The sequence below is a fragment of the Astatotilapia calliptera genome, chromosome 2, assembly GCF_900246225.1.
Source record: "Astatotilapia calliptera chromosome 2, fAstCal1.2, whole genome shotgun sequence".
NCBI lineage: Eukaryota > Metazoa > Chordata > Actinopteri > Cichliformes > Cichlidae > Astatotilapia > Astatotilapia calliptera.
Genome location: NC_039303.1, coordinates 5,727,459 through 5,749,621, shown reverse-complemented (window position 1 = coordinate 5,749,621; position 22,163 = coordinate 5,727,459). Strand labels below are relative to the sequence as shown.

The 22,163-nt window shown below is 39.4% G+C and overlaps 1 protein-coding gene across 8 annotated transcripts in view; it reads left to right on the top strand.

The window, feature by feature from the left end:
* LOC113030834 (teneurin-3) overlaps window positions 1–18,662 on the top strand; it is a 132,539-nt gene extending 113,877 nt beyond the window's left edge. For 6 of the 8 annotated variants that reach the window (XM_026182580.1, XM_026182588.1, XM_026182631.1 and 3 more), the window contains 10 exons: window positions 680–700; window positions 3,088–3,320; window positions 5,008–5,162; window positions 8,659–9,536; window positions 10,482–10,657; window positions 11,067–11,302; window positions 11,981–12,277; window positions 13,928–15,539; window positions 16,269–16,399; window positions 16,979–18,662. In XM_026182580.1, the coding sequence (XP_026038365.1) occupies window positions 680–700; window positions 3,088–3,320; window positions 5,008–5,162; window positions 8,659–9,536; window positions 10,482–10,657; window positions 11,067–11,302; window positions 11,981–12,277; window positions 13,928–15,539; window positions 16,269–16,399; window positions 16,979–17,731 (4,492 nt within the window). In that variant the 3' untranslated portion in view covers window positions 17,732–18,662. The remainder of the gene's footprint in view (window positions 1–679; window positions 701–3,087; window positions 3,321–5,007; window positions 5,163–8,658; window positions 9,537–10,481; window positions 10,658–11,066; window positions 11,303–11,980; window positions 12,278–13,927; window positions 15,540–16,268; window positions 16,400–16,978) is intronic. The other 2 variants (XM_026182622.1, XM_026182606.1) reach the window with 1 other exon arrangement.
* Window positions 18,663–22,163: the final 3,501 nt, after the last annotated feature.

Sequence of the window (22,163 nt, the reverse complement as noted above, 5' to 3'; positions counted from 1 at the left end):
ATAAACCGCATAAACCAGTGCAGCAGGTGAAAGTCCATGTTTCTTTGCCTAATGTGTGGTATCATTCATAGCTTGGAGAAACAGAAGCGGCTGAGTTCGCTTATTTAGAATTTGCTGTTCTCTCTCAAACATTCAAAAACCAAAGTGGGTTGAGTTTCCGCTACGTGTCATGCAAGTTTCCTTGGTAACAGTACAAAAGTTATTCCCTCAACCTTTTTAAGTAAAGTGCAACATCTGTGTTGAGATTCTGCCTTCAGTGTTCAGCAAAGGGACAGAATCAATATTTCAATATGTGAGGTTAAAATTGAGAAATCCAGTGGTAATGGAGGATGATCGCAAGAGTGCACGCTTTCCTCTCTGCATCTACTTTCTGCCAAACTGTCACTGACTTTCTCTAGTGGCTTTGTTGACTTCAATGAGACTACTTTGCACTCCTGTTTGTTTGTCTTTCTTCCTTTAATAGACTGTGTGAAGAAAAATGCTATTTTTAAGCTTGTTTTAGTGCAAATCTTGCTTTTAATTAGCAATAAAATAGTCAAGCCTGATTCATTCCTATGATTAAGTAACAAAAAAAGAAAGAATAATTGAGTAAAAACTTGAAAATCAAACTATCCCTTCAAGATATACCAGTTTCATTGTCTTTTTCCTCTTTTTCTGCTTCCTTTGCATCCTATCATAGAAATAAAGACTTTAGACACAGGTAGGTGTATTGTCTTAGTGCATGTTTTGTTGTTTTCTTTCTGCATGTCATCATCCTTGTAAATATATGAATAACCTTCCCCTTTACAGTCGTCTTTAGCAGCAGTGATTATCATGTATAATTGTAACAGAACAATTATAGCTTGATTACATCTCAGCAAGATAAAGAGTGCACCGACTGTCAGAATTAGTGATTATTGACATAGTGTAAAACATTCAACTTTCATGCAAGTAATCACTACGTGTGACGCAGTCCAACTCAGAGCGCTGCAATAAACAGTATCATTGTGAAGCTTATGATTACATTTCCATCTGACAGATGTTCTCTTGTAGAGGGACTTACACAACTGCTTTGTATTCCTGATTAAGACAACAGCACTCTATCAAGCGAAGCTACGGAACACATTTCATACATTCCACTGGTGTAAGAGCAGGATTATGGAAAATGCGTGTGTGACTTTTTATATGAATTTAAGATTAATTTGCTTAACTCACCTGGTGGGCTTTAATTCTGTTTTACTTCTTGAATTCAGATTCGCTGTATTTCTCATTTCAAACACTTGGCAGAGAGAAGGAGGGATATGTGGAATGGCATTTACAGATAAACCTAAAAAAAAGAAGAGAGAGACAAGAGTCGGTTATAAATAAGGTAAAACAAAAAGGCAGTGAAGGGAGCATAGAGGCAGAGTGACGTGAAAGTCTTGACACCACAAGAGCTGCTGAATACTGGATCAGTCAGACAAATCAGATTGCCTGCAGAACAATGCCAGCTACCAAGAGTTTGTGATAGTTTCATCAGAGGATGACTACCACCTGCGCTTGCACCTGGGACAGGTACGGTGAAACTTTTGAGCTACAGGGGAAGATGAATAATTTGAGAACAGACACAGTCACTGGTTAATCCTATAGTCAAGCAGCAGCTTTTTTATCATTGATGGCCTTGGCACAAATGATACAATTTTATCACAAACACATGGCAAATCCTTCACAACTTACATTTTTAAAGGAAATGACCAAATAAGCTTCACACAGGTAATATTTATTATATGACCGTTTGATTGGACTGTATAACACCATACTGGTGTCTCCGTTATTACGCCCACCCCCTGAAGATTGACTGTAAAAGAAAGGGTTACTAATGTTTAACTTGTTGAATTCTTTATGGAACTTTGATAGCAGCCACCTATTTAGGGCATTTACTTTGACTCATAATAGCTGTCAAATTTTACGACTCCATCTTCATCATTTTACAAAGATGTTTCATTGCCACATTTATTTTGCCGTCACATTATCCACTTCCATTGCCGGTCAGCATTGAGAAAGGTACCATTAAGATGGAGTACAAGCAGAGAAGCCATGTTTACGACTGCGCTGTAAAGCACTCGCTTTTTCATGTTAACTGCCTCTGTTGTATGTATCCATCCTGCCTTAACTGTAGTTCTTAAATATGTCGAGTTTTTTAAAAATGTGACAGTAAATCACAGTTTTGATAGCTTCTTTTTAAAAGTATAAATACCAGTTGATAGTGTGTTGTAAATTCGTTTGATTCTTTGTCCCATTATGTGACAATTGAATGCAAATAGAAACAAGAATTCATTAGTAGTTGCATGTTGTTAACATAAGCCAGTCATTTCTGTATTTCCAAAGGCTTCTTCCCACAGGGGAGTGATAGGAAATGAAATGATCTGCTGCACAAGTTGTCAATTTGTGCTTTGTACACCGAAACCCCACTGCAGTGGTATCCTGTTGAATTTTGTTTGACTCCCATCTATTCAACCTTCTCTCTGTTTCCACTCTTTCATCCTCAAAGGCTCTGCTCTTCTTTCACTGTTATGGAAATTTCTCACAGTTTCTTGCAAAATTCAGAATAAACATTGTTTCTTGCTACCATTTACTTTACATGCACATGACAATTTTTGCTATCTGGGTCTTAAGGTTTGTAATTTATGCAACAACTGGACCGAACAACGTTACACTTAATTAGGAAATGAACACTCTGTATCACTGGTACTAATTAATGCCACTACACTTAAGATATATACTTTAATGTACTGCCTCTTGGATGTTCTGAAAGTACTTTCTACCTATACTGCATATACACCTATGCATACAGATGAAACGACTTGAGAAATTCACTGTGCTCTTCATATTACTCTTAACTCTTAATGGGGAGGGATTTTCAGAGAGAAAAATCTGGCTAAATTTCATCAGGGTTAGCTGAAGTTTAGAGGTAGATTGAGGTATTTCAGATATTAAGGCATCGATCACGTTTTAGGAGCAAATTGTTGCCATTAAAGTACAATCTGGCTGGACTGTTAGAAAAAGGCTTTTAAAGAAAAAACCTTTCTCCAATTACAGTATATAACTGAGTTATCATCTTGAATGCAGTAACAACCCAGCACACCGGTACTACCTGGTGACTGATCCAGTGAGCGGCCAGCTGTATGTGTCGGACACAAACTCCCGGAGGATCTACCGACCCAGAACTTTGGCTGGAAGCAAGGATCTGCCGTCAAACGCAGAGGTGGTAGCGGGAACCGGCGAACACTGTCTGGCATTTGATGAGGACCACTGTGGCGATGGCGGCAAAGCTCCAGAGGCCTCTCTCATTGGACCCAAAGGTATAATTTAAAACTAATGAAGATACTGTATTCAAATGAAGGGGCTGAACACATTGATGAGTTTCTCATTCAGGAGTGGCATCTGCTAGATTTAAACTTGTGCTTTGGGCTCTGTGCCAAGAACCGGCTCACTGATTTTAATGAATGAAATTTGGTTGCGATTCATGTGTTATCAATTCAGATTACTTCCATACAACTAAGAAAAACAGAGATGCTTTGTTAATTAAGGCTCTGCACTGCTGCTCCCAATCAAAAAAGTTGTTGCAGAACTGGTTTTGAATATTTGTATATTGCTTTTAAAATCCTTAGAATTATTACTTTGTTTCTTAAAGAGGCTTTTTTTTCTCCCACAAAAAGCTCCTGCTGTCAGAAACCCACTCTACACAACCTGTTGTCCACATTCAAATATCACATGGTCATTAGTGGCGTGATTGCTCACTTTTCCATAAATTCTTCTGGAAGAAAAGGCAAGGATGAATTGTTGTGCGCACTAGTTGTTGCCCGCTCTGAATGCCAACTGCAATAGCTCAGCTTCAGCTGGGTGATAAAGGCTTGAGCGGAGGCAATCTGAGGGAGCGACTCTAATGATGGAGTGGGTGGAAGCCGGGACCATAGAAGAAACAGCAGATGGCTCCTTTTTTTCTCCTCTCAGACATGTGCTGAACTCTGCTCAAATGTGACACTTTTCATCTGTCTGAGAATCTCAGACTGTCAAATAGCCAGCTCCCTAGGATTCACCGTGGGCTCCCTCGGCTCATCAATGTTTTAGCAGAAAGCAATCTTGTGCAGACCTAGCCACAGGTCAAACCAAATCACTCACCTTCCATAGAAGCTTTTAAAGACTTCATTGAAAAAGAAATAATACTCTGGAGGTAGAAGTGAAGTTATAGTATGTTCAGACCGGTAGAAGTCCTTCAGAAAACTATAGATCATGCTAATTACAACATCCTGAAATCTCAGAAATTAAATTTAAATTGTAAATAGAAAAGCGCAGAACATTTAAATCTCTGAATGTGAGGTATGGCCGAGGTCTCATATTAAACAGCACAGTGGCATGGAAAGTGATGTGGAGGCTTGCATAGTCTGTTAATGTATTTTCCCAGTTTGGGACAAATGGTTATTGCAACTCCACACTGGCTTGGCTCCAGCTTACGACTCTGAGCTGACTCTCAATCACCGAGACAATTTAGTCCACAGTTGTCACCGAGGCAACTGCCTGTCTTTCACCTCTTTCATCCAAAACTGTCTAAAGCTGTCATTTTCATTCCCCTGCTTATTTATTTCTCAAATGGTGTGCAGATTGTTGATGATTGCCGACGTAAAAAAAAAATCTCCACAAAGCACCACTCATTGACATCCCTACCTCCCGAGGTCTCTTTTGGACAGGAGGGTTACGAGACAAGGCAAAGTGCATATATACCATATGAATACAGCCTTTCCCACTTCTGCCTGTGAAATTATTTAATAGCAGAAAAGCAGACTGTGAATTATTGATGGCTTTGCTTTTTGCAGTGACCTGAATAATGGGAAGGCAAGCTTGACACATGTATCCATCGTGTTCTGTCCACTGAGTCATGCAGGCATAGATGCAGCGTATCTAACATGTTTTTTTTTTTTTCCTGTTATCACAAGCTTTTTCCTTTGCACTTCTCTTCTCCATTCTCTCCCTCTCACCTGTTTTCAACAGGCATTGCAGTGGACAAGAATGGGCTGATTTATTTTGTTGATGGCACCACAATCAGAAAAGTGGACCAAAACGGCATCATCTCCACTTTCCTCGGTTCGAATGACCTGACATCGGCTCGCCCGCTGACCTGTGACAATAGCATGGACATCAATCAGGTGACTTAAACACAGAAGTGCCAGCCGGTTCTTAGTATGACCAGTATGGTGCACCCATCATTGTACCCCTTCAGTATGGTTACTGACATGTGTTGTTTGACTGCTCTGTATGATATGCTGTATAACTGCATACTGTACATGCACTATGACTACTGGTTTTCAAGAGAGCGCTCCGTACAAAGCCATGTTTCCTTTGCCAAGGGCAATTCTTTGTGTGTGTCAGTAAGCAGGACTAAGCAAAAATTATGAAGCCGTATTTCATGAAAACGTGTTGTAGAGGTGGAGAATAAGAAAAGGACACATTAAATTTTTGTGGAATAAAATGTGAAATAGGGTATTAGCCTTGGCACTGTCCTTCTTTTTTTTTTTTCTTTTTTTTTTAACCTCAGCATCTATATTATTATCAAGAATCCTCCAAACTCTTAGGTAAAATAGCTTTTTTACATGCAGCTCGCTCTTCCTGGAACCTTTTGCAATTAAATTTGAAATTGCAAAAACTGCTCTCTTTCAGGGAATGGAAATCATTGCTGTGGAAAGTGTATGCACTCTTCTGGCTGCTAATATTTGGTAGTATATTAGAATCTGGATGTTTTAGCATAATTCATTTATTATTTGATGGCATTAAATCAGTCTTATTTGTGCTGGTGGTTTTAGATTGCCACTTAGGCTGTGTCTGTTTTTCACAGATGTAATCTTTAAAATTATTCTTACTGGGAACTTTCTTCATGGTTTAATAATTCTGTTTTTGTTTTATTCTGCAGTTTTGAGTTATTTTGTGTCACCTGCTCTGTGATGTGGTTCTGTAATATTTCAATTACAGCATCTTGGTCAGGAGACTTGGATAAAGAGGAGACTTTAAATATATGTACAGTTCCCGTTTATACAGCCGTAAAGAAAAAAAAAAGAAAAAAAAAAGCAGTCAAATCAAAACAGTAAGATCAGTGGAATAAATTTACATTCCTAGAACACCAACATTATGAGGTGCTTGCTGAAGAAAGAAAGAGAAGAAGAAAATGCTCCTGTTTTCTGGCTCTCTCTCGCGCTCTTTGCACTCAATCCAACACGAGCAGAGCATTTTCTCTGAAAGCACAGGAGGAAAATGTGTGCTAGGAGGAGGATGGGATTTTGCAGGAAGTGGAAACATGAAGTGTTTATTGAAGAGATGAGTTTTCAGGTCACGGCAGAAGATATGGAGGGAAGAATAATTACTCAGTTTGGGGGGCTTGTTTTGATGTGGCTGGAGCTGAATTAGTGTTTAGTGTTCCACTAGAAATTCTCAGCATTGAGGACACTTACACCGCACATGATAATGAAGCAGCACTCGGTAGCAGGCTCGCTGCACATAAAACCTTTTCTTTGGCAGTACCTGAGGAGGGCCGGCTTTGTCCGACAAAATTTACTGCCTACCCGGGGTGACATAAAACCAGCACCCTGTCCCTACGCAATAGGTTAAAGAATTACAATACCATGACACCTCTTGTGCAGATTCCCTTGCTTAAACATTAATATCTTTTCTCATCTGGCTCCTTTATTTATGAAGAAAAATAAAAACCCCAAAAAAGCCTTTTATCATATGAAAATACAGGCATTCACATCCTCTTCTATACCCTGCTTCTGCAGAAAGTGAATTCTGAAGCGAACTACATAAGCAGCCCGAGATGTGAATAGAAGAGTTTTTAGAGAACCAGTAAGCAGCAGATTGGCAAAGCTAATGGTTCAGGAAACAACTTTGTGGGTCCATGACACTGTCCATAATAGAGTCCTTTGAATTTGACCTGTCTACTGTTAGTGGTTTCTTGCAAGCCAGCCCAAAGTGTTTTCTTCTTGTTCCTTTTAACTAACCAGATTTACATTTTGATTAGATTCCTAATGTTTTAATCTAGACCGGCTTACAAAAAGGCAGAGTACAAGGCTACAAACCAAACATGGCAATGGAAATTATCTACATTCACAACCAAAATAACTCCAAGAACAGATATCGCAAGTGGTGTCCTATTAAGAGGTTAGATAATAAGAGAAACACATTTGAGTTTGGGAGAAAATAAAATGGCGTTTAAGGCAACTTAAGAACATTTTTAACATAAACAGAAGAGAAAGCAATCAGTGTTTGTGTACACGCGTGGGTGGTGAACATGAAGCGGGTGAACATAAAAGAACATGGGGACAAAGGATTAAGCTTGTCACTTTTTGCTAATTAACCAAGTCATTTGGTGTAAGCCAGTAAAAACATGGTTTTGGCGAGACTGTGTGATCTTCAGGCATCCAAGCTAGAGAAGTGGCTCAGTGCAGTTTTACTTCAGGCAGCCTCAAAGGCATCATGTTTTATTATTAATCACCCTGTGGAAAAGCACAATTCAGGAGTGTTTTGACAGTTTTAATGACACAGTTATGTATTTGAAGGCCAGACCAGTCATTTGTGCTGTTATAAATAAGCTTTTTATTCAATGACACATTTCTGACAAGGAGACTGTAATGGCTGGCTGTGGTTTTACAGTAGTTTTTGGATCATTATATATACCTATTATTATTGCAAGACATGGTTAATAATGATGTCACTTTAAATGTATGAATTATTTTTTAATTTTATTTATATTTAATCTGCTATATTAAATTCATTACCCAGTCCCAGGTTGAAGAGCTCAGAGCTAATGTTATATCCCTTAGGTATTCATTCTCCTGGCCCATTAATATCATATGGTTTGTTCCAAGTTTGGGGGGAAAAAAATAATAGAATGAGAGCTAATCCTTCCTGCATCAGCGATATATCTTAAAATCATCACCAAAAAGCTGATTAAAAAAGTATATTTCAGCTGTGTAGATCTAAAACCCTTTATGGGAAAACGAGGTGATGTCACTGTGTGCTGAATGCAAAGGGGTGTCACATAACTACAGAATTGCACAAATGTATTTTCTGCTAGGACATCATTCTTTTTGGACAATACCAACCATGTAAACTTAAAATTCGTTTTACAGAACAGTACTTAATGTCCACATGTAACTCAGTTTAAGAGGCTCATCAGATTTGCTTGACAGATGGTCAAATATTTTCAGAAATGCCCTTCCCCTACATCTTTTCACCATCGATTTATGCACTGCTGTGTCTGTGCAACTTTCTGAGACTGACAATCCGCTGTTCAAAGCTAACTGTTTGAAGGTCAGAAAGAGGTCGGGGCTTCAACTCCTTTTTATCTAAGTCTTCATTCTTGGTACAACTTCTGCTCCTAATTAGAACAGACTCGAGAACTTTTTTATTTAGTGTGTGTGTGTTGGCATACCAAGAATTCTTTGTGGCTTCAATCTGCTCCTGACACATACTGTGAAAAACACACATCATAAAGTGCATTCTTATATACAAAAGAAATATAATTACTATGGTAAGAGCAAGGAAGTAACACTATAAATGTCAATGGAGAGAAATTGTCTGAAAATGTATACTGATGTACTGACGGGTAACATTGTCATTAAATGGGCTAATCTACTGATACCTGTATTTCAGGTGATTTTGGAGTGGCCCACAGACCTAGCAGTTAGCCCAATGGACAACTCGCTGTATGTTCTGGACAACAATATAGTGCTGCGCATTTCAGAAAATGGTCAAGTCAGCATTGCAGCTGGCCGACCTAACCACTGCCCATTGGCTGGACTGGAGCGGGGAGTGGCTGGTGGTCAGAGGGCACAATTAACCCCTCTAGAATCCGCTGTTTCCATTGCCATATCTTACCATGGTACCATCTACGTAGCAGAGACAGATGAGCGAAAGATGAGCAGGATCCGGAAGGTTTCTGTGGATGGTGAGATAACTCATTTGGCCGGGGCTCCCTCCGACTGCGATTGCAAAAATGATGCCAACTGCGACTGTTACCAGACAGGGGATGGTTATGCCAAAGATGCAAGGCTCAATGCTCCATCTTCTTTAGTGGCAGCTCCAGATGGAACACTCTACGTGGCAGACCTGGGCAACATCCGCATCCGGGCCATCTCTAGAAACGGGCCAACTTCCAGTGCCAATACATACGAAGTGGCTTCCCCTGATGCCCAGGAGCTGTATGTGTTTGACAGCAATGGTACCCACCAACACACTGCAAGCTTGCTGACTGGTGACTTGAAATATACTTTCAGCTACAGCACAGAGAATGACATCACAGCTGTTACTGACAGCAGTGGCAACACTCTGAGAATTCGTAGGGATCCCAATCGCATGCCGGTGCGTATCGTCGCACCTGATAACCAGGTGATCTGGATGACCATGAGCACCAACGGTGGATTGAAGACACTCACAGCACAGGGTCAGGAGCTGGTACTTCTTACGTACCATGGCAATAATGGGCTGCTGGCTACAAAGACATCAGAGATTGGCTGGACAACATTCTACGAGTACGTATGATAGCAATTGGCAAGAACATTTTGTGGAAACCTTTCTGTGATTGCTATATTGAGTTGGGTTGCTTTTAATTAAGCTTTCAGAATATGGAAACAGCCCATAATTATGATTACACACAGTTGTGCAGTACATCATGAGGTAAAAGACAAGTATGTTTGCCACATATGTTCTTGAATGTGTGTAATGCTGTGCATGGTCTCTCTCGTCTCACAGCTTAGTACAACTTTACTCTATAATTGGGAACCACAGTTACCTGCGAACTGCTTTAGGGTGCACATTTAATTGAAATCTAATTATAAAATTTGCCTCAGATAGCAAAATAGCCTAGTTTGACTTCAGTATCTCATTGCAAATTAAGTGTTTTATTCTTTTACTGAACCGTGTTTAATGATGTTGTAGGTGACAGTAGTGATGGTGACATTAGTGTGTTGGGTTAACAGGCACACTTTAAAAGCAAAATGACCTGCACTGTATTTCATTATTTATTATTCCATAATGACCGGGCTTTGTTTTGGTAGCATGGGCTACCAGAGATTGATTTTCTTTCTCCCTTGTCTAATTTGCTGTCATGTCACATTATGCCATGAATGATATCCTCACTACAACTAAAAAAGCAGAATTCAGTTAAGATTATAATGGCACATCAATCATCCAAATAATTGAATTCATTACAAGTCTCTGTAATTTTTTTTATATGAACGTGATAGCTGATGAGATGTGTCACTCTCCCATATTAAATATTTGGATTTTGCCTAGGGTTTATACAGACATGCCTCCACTTATGCTCAGGAAATTGAACATGTGACATTTTAATTACAAGAAAGTCGATGGTTTTACTCAACGAGTATAAAAGAGCTGATAATTGAATGCACTGTGGCACTATGAGAGCCCTCATACATATCAATGCTTTGTCATTCGATGTTCTTTTTGTCAACCAGCTATGACAGTGAAGGACGCCTAATGAATGTGACGTTTCCCACTGGAATGGTGAATAACTTGTACACGGACCTATACAGCGCTTTGACGGTGGATATTGAAAGCTCCATGACAGAGGAGGAAATCAGCATCACAACAAATACCTCAATTGTCCGTGCCTTCTACACTTTGGCTCAGGGTAAGGCCTCGAATCGCATCATCCCAGCTCAGTTGGCTATTTTGTAAGTTGTTATTTGTCATTGTTCCAGGGGTCGGCGGGGCCATGTTGAGTAAGCTGAAGTCGTGTATCATTACGAAAGCCTGACAGACGACAGTGTAAATGATTACTCTCTCAGTGTGTGGGTTTGGGTGTCAGGGAGATGTATCAACCTTGTAACTAAGTGGTTTCTGCGCTCCGCCTGAGCCAGATGGCCCAGTTATTTTAGCACGTCATCCATGATCGTTCTTCATTTTAAAATGTACTAATTTGAAATGCTAAGAACTTGTAGCATCTTCACAGACAACCATTGATCAACCCAGAAGACTGTTAGCATCAGTTCCAGTGTGTAACTGCCTCAAAAGTTTCACTTTTTGTCTACTATCAACAGACCAGTGTAGAAGTAGCTACCAAGTGGGGTATGACAATTCGCTCAGGATTACCTATGCCAACGGGATGGACACCCACTACCAGACAGAGCCCCACATCCTGGCAGGCGCTGCCAACCCGACTGTAGCCAGACGCAACATGAGCTTGCCAGGGGAGAGTGGGCAAAACTTGGTAGAGTGGCGCTTCCGCAAAGAACAAGCCAGAGGGAAAGTTATCGTGTTTGGACGCAAGCTGAGGGTATGTTAAGGTTTTTCTTTAACTTTTTTTTCCCTTGTAGCACATTTAGATAATCCAACCAACTTACTTATGCAAAATCCAGATCAAACTGTCCAAATTCATATTGGTGGCTGTCTCTGTCCTTATTATAACCTTGGAAAATATTTCTGCACTCTTTTCCTTCAATAGAGATTTATCAGTCACAACATTTACCCTGATGTAGAGGGTTATCAATATTCTAGTACTGTACATGACTCCTCCTTTTCTTACTCCTGCTTCCTAGAATCTGACACGGGTCTTATGATTTAAGGCACTTCATGAACTTAACTTGGGTGGTTACTTTGGCTCACGGTAATTTTTTGTCTCCACTGAATTTAGGAGGTTGTGATTTAAGTGTACCTGAACGATCGCCAAAGTGTCTCTCAGTTTAATGAGCCTCGTGAAGGAGGTGTTAATCTCTGTGACAACTGTAGTAAAAAAAAAAATCTATGAATACAGTTTAAAGAGCCATCCTGACAAAGACCAGTGATATCAAATCAAAGTATTTGTTCTTAAATTTGTAATGTTGTATAATCAGTCCTCATTTGTTATTTTCAAGCATCAAAACTATATTATCACTAGTTTTAGGAGAAGTTTTATTTATTTTGAATTTTTTTGGTCTAACCCAATTTTAACTAGATTTTTTTTTCACCCCCACAGGTGAACGGACGGAACATTCTTTCCGTTGATTATGATCGCACCCTAAGGACAGAGAAAATTTATGATGACCACAGGAAGTTCCTCTTAAAGATTATTTATGACACCGCAGGACATCCAGTTCTCTGGGTACCCAGCAGTAAGCTGCTGCCAGTTAATGTCAGTCGCACAAGCAGTGGGCAGATCAGTGCCCTGCAGAGAGGTCCTACCACTGAGAGGCTTGAGTATGATAGCCAAGGCCGCCTGATTTCCAGGGTGTTTGCTGATGGGAAGATATGGAGCTACACCTACCTAGAGCAGGTAAGAAAATAACATGACTAGAAGAAGCAATATGTAAGATGCATTGTACAGCAGGCTCATCTGCATATATCACTACAGGGCGAGTCAAGCCCCTAACATAACATTATTTTACAAGAAAAATCAGCTACAATTTGCCAAGTACCAGAGCTTATTATAGAGGGACTAGGCAATGACTTTGTCGTTTATAAGCTTTAGAATTAAAAATGTCCAGTTGGTTTCCCTGCACAGGACAATCTGGCATGTCCATCTGTAACTACCATCCTATAACTCAACCCAGTCATCAAAATTCTGGGAGCAAAAAGACATGAAATGACTTAGTGATACTGCATTCTGGATACAGTCAATATGCAATAAAACAGTATACTCTTTAAATTGCTGTCTGTCTTACCGAGGTTCCACCAGTGAAAAAAATGCTGGGAGGCAATATTTATGTTTAATATTGTCCACAGTCTCTACAGTAGCAGTAACAAAATATGTACACTATTCCAAGGCCAGTGCTCAATTTTGCAATGTTAAAGAAGTTATCTAGAAATCACTGGATTCATCAATTGGGCAAATACCTTTAAGGAATTCAGCTTAATAGAATTTGTGTGATCTTGCTAAATAACAGACAGCAATTACATACCTCTAATAGCTGAAACCTTCTAAAACTCTACACCTCACCATCTGACTCCGTCTCCACTTGCTAAAATTACAGCTGGGTTACCAAAAACAAGTTGAATTCTTGTAAGAGTGTATTTATCACATATTAATTGGCAACATCTAAATAATGCATACACTGCGTTCTAATGGTTTATTAATATGTTCGGTTAAAGCAAACCTGAACACTCAGGTTGCTGTGGTGTTTAAATTCTAAGAATGTGCTTCATTGATCAATACCAATACATTATGAGCAAACTCCATCTTAAAGAGTGTAATTTTGCATATGTATATTATGAAAAATTTACTGCAAGAATTTAAAATCTAACCTTTCAAGTGGTGCATGTCAAACAGGAAAGAGCAACTCGGTGCTATATCGTTCTCTCCCTTTTTTCCACATAAATATTCTTTAGTTGTTTTGCAGTGTTTTTAAAATTGCAGAGGGACGCTCTGCTACAAACATATGCAGAGATTTTTCTTAGCAGTCACAGGCTGCATCCTTGTGTTGCGTGACCTGGAGCGGCCATGTCAACACTCTGACACAAGTAACACAGGAGGCTCAGGGAGCACAGGAAACCTCAGTGTAGCAACGGATGACTGGGCTTGACAATTTAACAGAAAAAAAGTGGTAAATGCTTGGAAGGCAGGCCAAACTCCTAACTGCATCTACTGTAAATTAGCTAAAATAAGACTTCCTGGCTAAGATGAGTTAAAAATAAATATTACTTCTATTTGCACAGTGAGTCATTAGCATGGAACTAGTTAAGGAGTCGATTTTTATTCATTTATGTATTTTACACTGTAAACATAAAGATTGTCACAGAGGTCTATGTAGTATTTTTATTACCTTTTTCAATAATTAGACAATAGGCAGTACAACTAAAAACAGTAATACTACTCAGTCTATATTTCATATATCTTACTACACCCTGCTTGCACTCAGGATGTCTTGCATTTCAGAAATATTATCCAACTTAAGGAAATATTCCCTATTTTCTCTTTTCCTTTTAGTCCATGGTTCTCCTGCTTCACAGCCAGCGACAGTATATATTCGATTTTGACTCTCTCGACCGTCTATCTGCTGTCACCATGCCAAGTGTGGCCCGCTACACCATGCAGACCATTCGTTCAGTGGGTTACTACAGGAACCTTTATCACCCGCCAGAGAGCAATGCCTCAGTAGCGGTGGACTACAGTGAAGATGGCCTCCTGCTGAGAATAGGTCACTTTGGCACAGGCCGGAGAGTCCTGTACAGGTACCGCAGGCAGAATAAACTGTCAGAGATCCTGTATGACAGCACAAGGGTCAGCTTCACCTATGATGAAACAGCAGGTGTGCTGAAGACTGTCAACCTGCAAAATGAAGGTTTCATCTGCTCTATTCGCTACCGGCAAGTGGGTCCCCTGGTCGACCGGCAGATTTTCCGCTTCAGTGAGGATGGCATGGTCAATGCACGCTTTGATTATACTTATGACAGCAGCCTGCGTGTCACCAGTGTACAAGGCGTCATAAACGAAACGCCACTTCCCATCGACTTATACCAGTTTGATGACATCTCAGGAAAGGTTGAGCAGTTTGGAAAGTTTGGGGTGATCTACTATGATATAAATCAGATCATATCCACTGCAGTCATGACATATACCAAACACTTTGATGCACATGGACGCATCAAGGAAATCCAGTATGAGATATTTCGGTCACTCATGTACTGGATTACTTTCCAATATGACGATGTGGGCAGAGTCACCAAGCGAGAGATCAAGATTGGTCCTTTTGCTAATACCACCAAGTACAGCTATGAGTATGATGTGGATGGCCAGCTCCAGACTGTATTCTTAAACGACAAAGTGATGTGGCGCTATACTTATGACCTTAATGGAAATCTGCACCTGCTGAATGCAGGAAACAGTGCCAGACTTTTACCTCTGCGTTACGACCTGCGAGACCGCATCACCCGGCTCGGGGACATCCAGTATAGAATGGATGAAGATGGTTTTCTTCGTCAGAGGGGAGCAGAAATCTTTGAGTACAACTCTAAAGGCCTTTTGGTACGGGTTTATAGCAAGAGCAGCGGCTGGACAATTCAGTATCGTTATGATGGACTTGGCCGAAGAGTATCCACAAAGAGCAGCCTGGGCCAGCACCTGCAGTACTTTTATGCAGATCTGAGCTATCCGGCTCGAATAACACACGTATACAACCACTCAAGTTCAGAGATCACCTCACTCTACTATGACCTACAAGGCCACGTGTTTGCTATGGAGATCAGCAGTGGAGAGGAGTTCTATATTGCTTGTGATAACACCGGCACACCTCTGGCTGTCTTCACAAGCAACGGCCTCCTGGTCAAACAGCTTCTATACACAGCATATGGTGAGGTCTACTTGGACTCTAACCCAGATTTCCAGCTTGTGCTCGGCTTTCACGGGGGCCTTTATGATCCTCTGACTAAACTGTTGCACTTTGGGGAGAAGGATTATGATATAATGTCTGGAAGGTGGACCATTCCAGATGTTTCTGCTTGGAAAAAAATTGGCAAAGAGCCAGTCCCTTTTAATCTGTACATGTTCAGAAATAACAACCCCATCAGCAAAGTCCATGAAGTTAAAGAATACGTTGCAGGTAAGATGTGCACCTGAAGCTGCTCGTGCTATTGCAACAATTGCTATTATTTTCATGATTGATTTTTCTGCCAAGCATTTTTTTCTGTTTATCAAGAAGCAGCAAGAAAAAGCAAATACTTAGCAGCTTTTCCTGAAAACATTGAATTGCCAGTTAATTTTAAATCTAATCCATAATCTGCTAAACAGCTGTGATGATTGTCATTGATCTGATGATCCAATTTAGCTTTATTAACATCTGAATATTGCATGTATATTCATATAAGCTATTAATTTATTCAATATGCAGTTTTCAAAAGCATCAAATTAGCGTTAAACATGTACTAAAGTGAGTACTCAAGAAATTCGCTCTCGCTAAAGATCAGTCTGAGATGGAATCACAGCAGCCATGACACCAATATGCTATCTCACCATATTAATTGTGGAAAATATCACATTTCTTAACCAGATTCAATTCAATTCGATTTTCAATTCAATTTTATTTATACAGTGCCAAATCACAACAGTTGCCTCAAGGCGCAGCTGATGATAAGTCTCACAGGGAGTTACAAATATCCTCTAGAATATTTTTCCCCAGGACCACATTTTGGCATCATGAAACACACACGCACTGTCACTGTGTCAGCACATTTAAACTATACCAGCCATACTCTTGCAGCTAGTTCATTTTCAAATCTTTAACTATAGTTAGAACTTTAGATTTTAACCTCAATTCATTTCCTTTTTTCAGATGTTAACACCTGGCTAGTAACTTTTGGTTTCCATCTTCACAACACCATTCCTGGTTTTCCAGTCCCAAAGTTTGACTTGAGCATGCCATCGTATGAACTGAGGAAGAGTCAGCTGTGGGATGATCTGCCGGTGGGTAAAATTAATGTCTCTCAGACAAAACTGAACCCAAAATAAACTGAAGAGCGACTGAGACAAAACCTTTGCTTCTACAGATGACCAGATTACAAAAAAGGTGTTAGTTTTTTTCCCCTCCCATTGTTTTCCTTTTACCTCTGTATTTTGAAGCTGCCATTTCCTAATTGGACTGCATTGCTTTTCATAGAAGATCTGTTTTAATTGGGCCATATTTGCATAATAATAAACAGAAAATAAGGAAAAGTTTTCTTTGCGCTGTCTGAGTTTAGTTACGAGCTGAACATATTTTAAAGCTGTCTAATTTTCTAAATAATATTCTGGTGTCGCTACTGTTAAAACTACTTTTTGATGCTTGGCTCCTTTGGTCTAAGGCCTTAACACAAAAAAGTGTTGCAGTAAAATTGTCATGGGGGATTTATCTACTTTTGGCTTGAGAACACAGCTTGAAAACACCATTATCTTGGATGGGGATGAAAAACTCTCTGAAGCAGAGCAGTAGCTGGTTCTAAATGGCCTGGAGAGTCAGGTTCTGCCATGTTCAGGCATTAACGTTTCACTGCACTTTTCCTACAGTCTATCTCTGGGGTCCAGCAGGAAGTAACCAGACAAGCACACTCTCTCTTGTCATTCGAGCGGCTGCCAGAGGTCCATCTCAATAGAGGTCGGAGAGGTGAAAAGTCTTGGCTGTGGTTCTCAGCTGCAATGTCTCCCATCGGAAGGGCTGTTATGTTTGCCATCTACAAGGGCAGTGTCCACACTCACACACTCAACGTGGCCAGTGAGGACTGTATCAAGGTTGCATCAATCCTCAACAATGCTTTCTATCTAGAAGACCTCCACTTTACCATAGAAGGGCGAGACACCCACTACTTTGTCAAGCCAGGCCTTCCAGATGCTGACCTTGCTGCGTTACACCTCACTAGTGGACACAAGACTCTTGAGAATGGTGTCAATGTGACTGTTTCCCAGTCCACCACAGTCATGGACAGTCGAACTCGGCGATTTGCTGATGTGGAGATTCGTGCTGGAGCTCTGGCTTTTCATATCCGCTACGGATCCACAGTGGATGAGGAGAAAGCGCGAGTTATCGAGCTTGCACGTCAGCGTGCCCTGGCAGGCGCATGGGCCAAAGAGCAGCAGCGAGTGAGGGACGGTGAGGAAGGGGTTCGCCCCTGGACAGAAGGGGAGAAGAGGCAGCTTCTGAGTAGTGGCAAAGTTTTGGGATATGATGGGTACTATGTGCTTTCCATCGAGCAGTACCCAGAACTAGCAGACAGCACTAATAACATCCACTTTCTCCGGCAAAGTGAAATTGGGAAGAGGTAACAATACCAGGTGTACTTTCTGCCAAAGAGACTTTGTTTTGGTGGAGACTCTCCAGTCGACAGAAATGAAAAGCAACTTTAATTAATAGTTGCTGGTGAGTGCCCTGAGTGTTATTGTGTTTTTGTATAAAAATAGAAAAAAAAAGGAACAAAGAAAAAAGAAAAACAAAAGAGGAGAGAAACAGAAGTAGTTAAAAACAATGCTGTGCATTGTGACCTGGACACTACAGAGTAAATGTTCAACTACGCTACGCCTTAACATGGCAGTTACAGGTCAGTTCCTCTGTAGCACAAGCCTTCTGGACTCTGAAACAGAGGAATAGTGGTGTCTTTAAGGAATCAGTGAGCTAATTTAGGTGTTTGGGTTTTTTGGTTTTTTTGTTGTTTTCATCAAGGAAAGTTGGGTCAACAAATTATTGTAAGAGCAGAGGAAATGTTTACATTATGCATATCTGCACTTCTCTAGAAGTACCAGGCTCGTGGGTGCAGTCCCAGAGCAAGCAGTGTCCTTGAGTATTTGTTTTGTTCTGTTTTGAAATCAGAGACTTCTGATTATAGAAATATTCTCACCAAACAACCACTATGTATACCAGATTTAGCACTGTAAACATCAAAATGTCTTATTCTTGTTGAGATAATTTTAAACAGAAAAAAAAGAAACGTGTTTAAATGCGGTACCTGATATTCATTGTGAGAAAAAAAACAACAAAAAGAAAAAAAAAACAACAACAAAAGGACAGCAAAGGTATGAAGAACTTTGCCCGGTGGGACAAAGCACAGCTTTGTCTTGGATAGCACAGGGACACCACGTTTTGTAAATTATGCAAGAGTTTTATGGCATTTTTTTAAGAAACTGAATAAATGTCTGTACTAGTCATCTTAACAGTAATTTATGTTGTGTTTATACATAAATAAAGTCCAGCTGATTTTTATTTTCGTTCTTTTAGTTTTATGTGAGACATTGATTCACAGAAAAAAATGATATATATATATCTATATATATAGATATATAGATATATATTTATTTAATTATTTATTTATTTTTGTCATTCTTTCAAATATCGCTAATTTGGGGCTTCTTCACAATGCTCTGTTTAAGTAAGTAACAGAAACCTGTGCATGTGGTGACAAGTATTTAGAAGTGGTGATGTATCTATAACTTGCAGTCAACTATTACTTCCACTAAATTTAATGTTTATTGGGCATAATGCCTTTTGACTTGGCTTTCCTGTCCAATGAATAATTCATCAACACAAATATTTCATGAACCCATCTCACATAAACAACAACAGTGGATACAAATATAGATCACATCCATGTTCTCGGTAGGTATCATTTTTTTGAATGTTAAATGCACTAATTAAAATGATATTGGGGTTCTTTCGGGTGTGTTGTTTTTTAGATTTCTGAAGTGAGACTTTTTTGATATTAAGGGTGTTCATTAGCAGTGTTAGGGCCAAGCTTTATCAAGGCGAGTTTGTTATTGACTTTTTTTGTCCGACAGTGTTTTAGTTCTAATTATTAAAAATGTCAAAAAACATGTGAATCTACAAGAATCACTGTGCAGATATAGGTGAAAATGAAACTGCAACACATAATCAGACTACTACTAATCGGATGCTGATTTTGATTGATCTTCAGAAGCATTCCCAAATGGCAACATATATAAAGCACTAGTATTCCAAAATAAAATAAAAGCAGTGCCAAAACCCCATCAAATTCTCAAATTAGATTAATGATTTAAAATAAATCTTCTGAGCTACAAAGCCCTAGAAGACAAATGAAGCATTACTTTGAAGTCAGCTGCTCGAAGGCATTCTGAAGTATGTAAATTGATGAAGAAATTTGAAGTTTAATTAAGCTGAAGTATAGACAGTTGACTAAAAGTCTAGTCAGTCAGCGTCATTATCACAAAGGATAAATTTGCGTGTGAACATAAAAAGCTTATTTTCTCAAAATTACATTTAGGCTGTGATCACCTTTTCCGGTGTTTTTCATCAAAGCGCAGAAGAGTTTGGATGTTGGAATGTATAAGTCTGAAAATAACCCTTTCATATGAAAGTGATTTCTTTTTCGTGGTAAACTTCAAACAGCATTTCAAACCAAATGGGAGCCGAATATTCTTTGCTCAAAAGTTGTTTTACACTGTTGTTTTTGTCCTCCTCTCAGCTTCTCTGCTTCCCCCAGTTTCTTTATATGTTGTTGGGGGTTTTGTTTCTCCATTTAAAATATTTTATGACACACAGCCCAACAAAGGTGCATCTCTTTTAATGTTTCTCAGCACAAAATCTGAAATACATGCCTTCAAAGTTTTCATCAGAATCCCTTTGGGTATATCACACCCATTCACTGCCAACTTTTAATGAAATGTTTTATTAAAGTTCCCCTGTGAGCCATCGTCTGTTGTTCTTCACGTTGAAATTATAGTGAACTTATACGAATCCCCATTTGTTTTGATATATCCATACAAAGCATTTCAAACCCCTGCTGGAAAAAAAAAAAAAGCGGAATTCTAATGCAAACTTGACTATGCCAAATATGAAGTATTCAAATCTTTCATTCTCTTAAAAGCCCTCTGATGCTCCCTAGTGGTACAAAGCACATAGTTCAGAAAGTCATCCGGCTGACCTGCTTTATCGCAGCACACTTGTTATAACAGCAATTATTACTGTTCCTTCATAAGGGTCAGAAATATTGTTTCTTTGAGATCCAACTTCAAATAATTTGGTGAAATTCTAGTGATTACTAAGCCAGATGTTGGGAGGGAAAAGACTCCAGGTTAATTTAAAGAGACATCAAATGGAATAGTTAAACTAGTAATATTAAAATGAACGCCAGTACTGCTGCAGTATCACACTGTGACCACACTGCCAGAGCAACAGTGCAGCATATCACTATGCAGTGCAACTAGCTCTACTTCAAAGGCTTACATAAAAGAGATGGCAGAACTTTGCAAGAACATCAAAGAACCAAAAGCATTGTGCAATAACCACATCAGAGCAACAGAGGAAAAAAATCAAGCATGTTTCATAATTCTTTTTTTCAGATGGAGGTAGCGGTATGAGATCACACCATCAAACATGAAATTATTTCACACTCTACATGTCCCCCTCTTGGATACCTGAAGATGAAACCAAAGATCATATGACACTTCAGTTTGACGTCAACGGGCTTGATTTATTTAGGTGGTTGATTTTGACTTTCAAGTGGCTCGGGGACTTTATATCAAAATAGCTGTTACAGTACTGAAGAAATATCTGCAAGTATAAATTCTGATTCAAGTCTAGAGATGTAGGGAATTGAAGCAAGCTTTGACAAAAATCTCCTCTCCTCAGATTCATATAAAATCATCTGACAAAAAGCTGAGACTAAAGACAGCTGCAGTAATTTAAAGCGAAGGTGAATTTACAGTAACAAAGCGGCGAACGTCGATGCGATGTTAAATATGTGCAATCATGTTCATCAACCGAGCTTATTAGATAATTATGAGCACATTAATAATCAACAGACGGAGACAACGCACATTTTAATTCTTAAATGTCCAGGGGGAAGTTAAATTTAAACATGTAGTCCGTGACTCATAAAAGATCTGTTTTTTCCCTTCTGCCAACAAACAAGCACACAAGCAAATGCAGTCTCATTATTGTTTTTACTCACTTTGAGCTGACAACTCGTCGAGCTTCCGTTTGATGAAAAATCAACAGGACCTGTAGAGATAAAATCAGATTGATGTGTAAAAGTATTTTTGGCAGGATTTCCAAATGCAGGAAATTTGACTAAACTTAAATAGTAGCAACTTAAAAAAGGATCAAACAGGTGCAATTTTTCTAAAGGAAAATGTTTGAACTAACAACAGAAACAGAAGGTAAAATATTAGAGTGTATAAATATTTTCTTTATGATGTTTGCCACTTAGAGGATGCCGCAGCAAAAAGAATTTTCTGGCACAACTTCACCTGCTTCCAAGGTGCATGGAAAGGATAAAAGAATTCCCGTTTCGGCTTGTGGCCTTCATCAGGGACCCTGATGAAGGCCACAAGCCGAAACGCGTTGGTCTATAATTAAAGTTGTTCATCTTCCCTCAAGTGTTGCTGGAGTTCCCACTTAGAGGATGCCTACAGCAAAAAGAACAGTTATTACTTAATCTGTTTGCTACATTTTGTAATACATTTGTTGCTACATTTAAATTATAAATGCACTGATTGTGTTTAACTGTGAGGATAAAGAGTCCAGTGATTTATATATGAAGGCCGAGCTGAAGACAAAGATGACATTGATTTATTCCAGGACTTTATACCTGTTAAAGGACAGGGAGAAGAGAGGGGGTGGATAGAGATGGTTAACTTTCATTTCACATGGCAGTGAGAACAAGAAAATGATTTATCCCTGCCTTTTTTAATTAGTAACTCAGTCTCAGTCTGACTCAGTAAGGCA